Source organism: Alligator sinensis, unplaced genomic scaffold (assembly GCF_000455745.1).
Source record: "Alligator sinensis unplaced genomic scaffold, ASM45574v1 scaffold1097_1, whole genome shotgun sequence".
In the NCBI taxonomy this organism is placed as follows: Eukaryota; Metazoa; Chordata; order Crocodylia; family Alligatoridae; genus Alligator; species Alligator sinensis.
The window spans coordinates 3,501,779-3,504,829 of NW_005841950.1; the positions used below are offsets into that span (position 1 = coordinate 3,501,779).

The 3,051-nt window shown below is 56.0% G+C and overlaps 1 protein-coding gene across 2 annotated transcripts in view; it reads left to right on the top strand.

The window, feature by feature from the left end:
- Window positions 1–3,051, top strand: part of LOC102372873 (protein PML-like) — a 24,520-nt gene that overhangs the window by 11,980 nt on the left and 9,489 nt on the right. For both annotated transcript variants that reach the window (XM_025199886.1, XM_014518366.2), the window contains exon 4: window positions 1,163–1,420. In XM_025199886.1, the coding sequence (XP_025055671.1) occupies window positions 1,163–1,420 (258 nt within the window). The remainder of the gene's footprint in view (window positions 1–1,162; window positions 1,421–3,051) is intronic.

The window sequence follows — 3,051 nt, forward strand, 5'->3', positions numbered from 1 at the left end:
CTCTGCATGGGCCCCCTGAGCCCCCCCCGCCCCCCGAACCCCCCCACGGGTGCCCCATCCATGCCAGCTCCAGCCCTTTAAGAAAAGAAAAAAAAAACGGAGAAAAACCCTGGGATTCCCCACTCCTGCAGCAGCCCTGGGGCTTCGGGGGGCTCATGCAGAGCCCCCATGTGGTGCGGGGCAGCAGGAGGCAGTGGGGAATCACCCCCCTCTGGCAGGAGCAGTGAGTGCGGTGGGGGTTTCAGGTTATTTTTCTTAAAGGGCCGGAGCTGGCCCAGATGAGGCACCCATGGGAGGGCTGGGGGAGCAGGGAGGAGTGCAGAGCGCCCCATGAAGTGGGGGGCAGCAGGGAGTGCCCCCCACCCAGCAGCACCCAGTGAGCTAAAGCTTTTTTTTCCCAAAGAGCCAGGAGCTGGGGTGGGTGGAGCAGCCTTTGCCGGGCTAGATGTGGGGAATGGGCCTGGTTGATTCAGCGATTCGGAAAATTGAATCAGGACAGTGATTCGCTTCATACCCACCCGCTCTGTTGGAAGGGAATTTAGAGAGTTGTGAGAATGCAACATACTTGTGTATGTGACACATGGGCAGCCCTGCCACAAAGGAAGAACCAGCCCTGGTCACGTGCACGATGAGGTCTCAGAGCAGTGGCCCCATGAGAATTCGATGTTGGTTACTGAGTGAGAACGAAGGAGTGCAGCTATGCAGTAGGAAGTACTGGGGCAGATGCTCACCATCCCTGCAATAAATACACAGCTCTTGAGACAGCTGGTTGGGGAGTGTAGGGTCCCTGTGTAACCACCCAGGATGTGACCCTGCTGAAGGGAATTCTTTTCAAGACCGTGATGGGCATGGGGATGCTGGGCACCAGTGACATAGCCTGCAGCTTTAGAGCCTTGTTCCTCATGTTGCTTTTGTGTCCCTCACTGCTTAGGAGATACCATCAAAGACGGCCGGCCTCTGGTGTAATCATCTGGACGGTAACTGCACAATGTGCCTAGGGTTTCCCAGTGGGAATCTCCATGCCCTCCCTACCTCAACCCTCTCTCCACATCCGCACCACTTTGGCAAGCAGACACATCCTATGCTCTACCCTATCTAAATAAGTTATGTGGACCAGGTGACATCCTCAGCTCCTGATTCTCCCTCTTGTGTCCCCCTTCAGCAGGTCCATCTGCTCCGCAACAAGATGGGGACACCTTGATGTTCAGCTGTGAGTGTGTGCATGCTCCAGAATCTCCTCCACAGCACAACCGTCTCCCTGCTGATAGCAATGAAGAAGGATTGCTTGCCCCTCAGGACACCTCACACCATCTCCGTTCTCCAGCTGTGCTCCCTACATCAGGCACTGGGGATATTGGAGGAGATGCTGATCCAGGTAGGGCACGTGAAAGTGCTCCAGCCCAATCAACTGTGAACCCAGGTAAGGATCAAAGCCTTAGGGAAAAGCCATTTCACTAAATGTTGAGGTGGAAGCCATGGCTGTCCATGGAGGCATCTGGGACACAGTTGTCTCCATGCAGGATCATTTGGGTGACCAGACCAGGTTGAATGCATAATAGGCAGAGGGCTTCCTAGTGTGAGGCACCAGCAACTCCAAAGAATAGTGAAAAATAAGCTGGTATCTGCTCTCCATGGCACTTGGGGTTGCATCCATCTCCTGCTCCCTCCAGACCCTCACCTCAACTTTAATCATCTTTCTGCAGATGATGCCAGCACAGGAGAAGGAAGACAGTATCCCCTGCCATCCCCTTGTGGGCCAGGGAGCTCAGACTTCCCTGAGGCCATGAACTCAGGGGCCTCTTTACTGCCCCCAAATATGCTGGATCTCTTTTTTCCTGACACCCCAGAGGGCTGATCATCCCTTCTCCCACCAACACCCCTGTTCTGTTATTCTAGAAGCCACTTCATCCCCTTCCCACCCCCTCTCTATTTTTTACCTCATGGTTTGAATCATCAGCCAATGCCCTCCAGTCTAGGACCAGGATGGGTTTTGGAGCAATCTGCTGCCTGTCATTGAGTCAGAAAGGAGGCATGTCACACTGGAGCCCACAAACACAGGCCCGTTTGCAGCTGGCCCCTCCAAAAGGAAGCAGCATTTGATGTGCCTGCTGCATTTCTCATGGTTTCTTGGTCCTGCCTTAACTACAAGGACTAGTTCAGGAGTGGGCAAAATATGGCCTGTGGGCCATATGCAGCCCACCAAGGGGTTCTATCTGGCCCCACAGTGGGTCCCTTGGCCCTGCCTGGCCTAGGTGTGGAGGCAGCCTGGATCATGGTATGTGCTGCCAGTCCTGCTGCCTCTGGGTATGTGGTGGGACTGGGGCAGTGTGGCAGCTGGATTCAGCTTCCCAGCTGCTCTTCTCTCCAGTTGCCACAGCCAGTAGCATCACCACTGGTAGACCTGGCCCCACTGCTGAGACACCCTGGCCCATCCACCCCACACCCACAGCCAGGGGCACTGGACAGAGCAGGGGAGCAGGCAGGCAGAGACTCTTTGAAGACTGGCTGAGCTCCCCATGGGCAGGGTGCGCTTGGCCGGGTGGATAGGATGGGGCCATGGGTAGACAGGGAGCAGCTTCCAGGAGAGGGATGCATGGGTGGGGATTGGGGCCAGGGCAAGGATCATGGGGCAGAGACAGTGCAGGGCCAGGGCCCGGGGCAGAGCCGTGATCTGCTCCACACACATCCTTGTCTCTGGAACCGGTGGGCTCACCAAACCTCCTAAAGTGGCCCTACAGCCCAAATAATTGCTCACCCCTGCTCTATGGAGTGTGACAGGGAGGGTTTAGTTTGCCCGCATCCCACAGTGCTCTATGCTCCCCCCTCCCTCCAAGGAGGGAAGGGGAGGTGGTCAGGTGAGGCAGGTAGTGAGGCAGGTGGTGAGTGACTTCTTTCCAGGCTCTGCTCTCCCAGAACTTCCCTGGAACTGGGAGACTGGAGGCCCCATGCTCCCCTATGTCTCTCACAGTCCCAGCAGAAGCTGGTTGAGTGACCATGGATGTGTCTTTTCACTGTTCTGTGACCAGTTTCTCCATCTGACTCCTCTTTGAA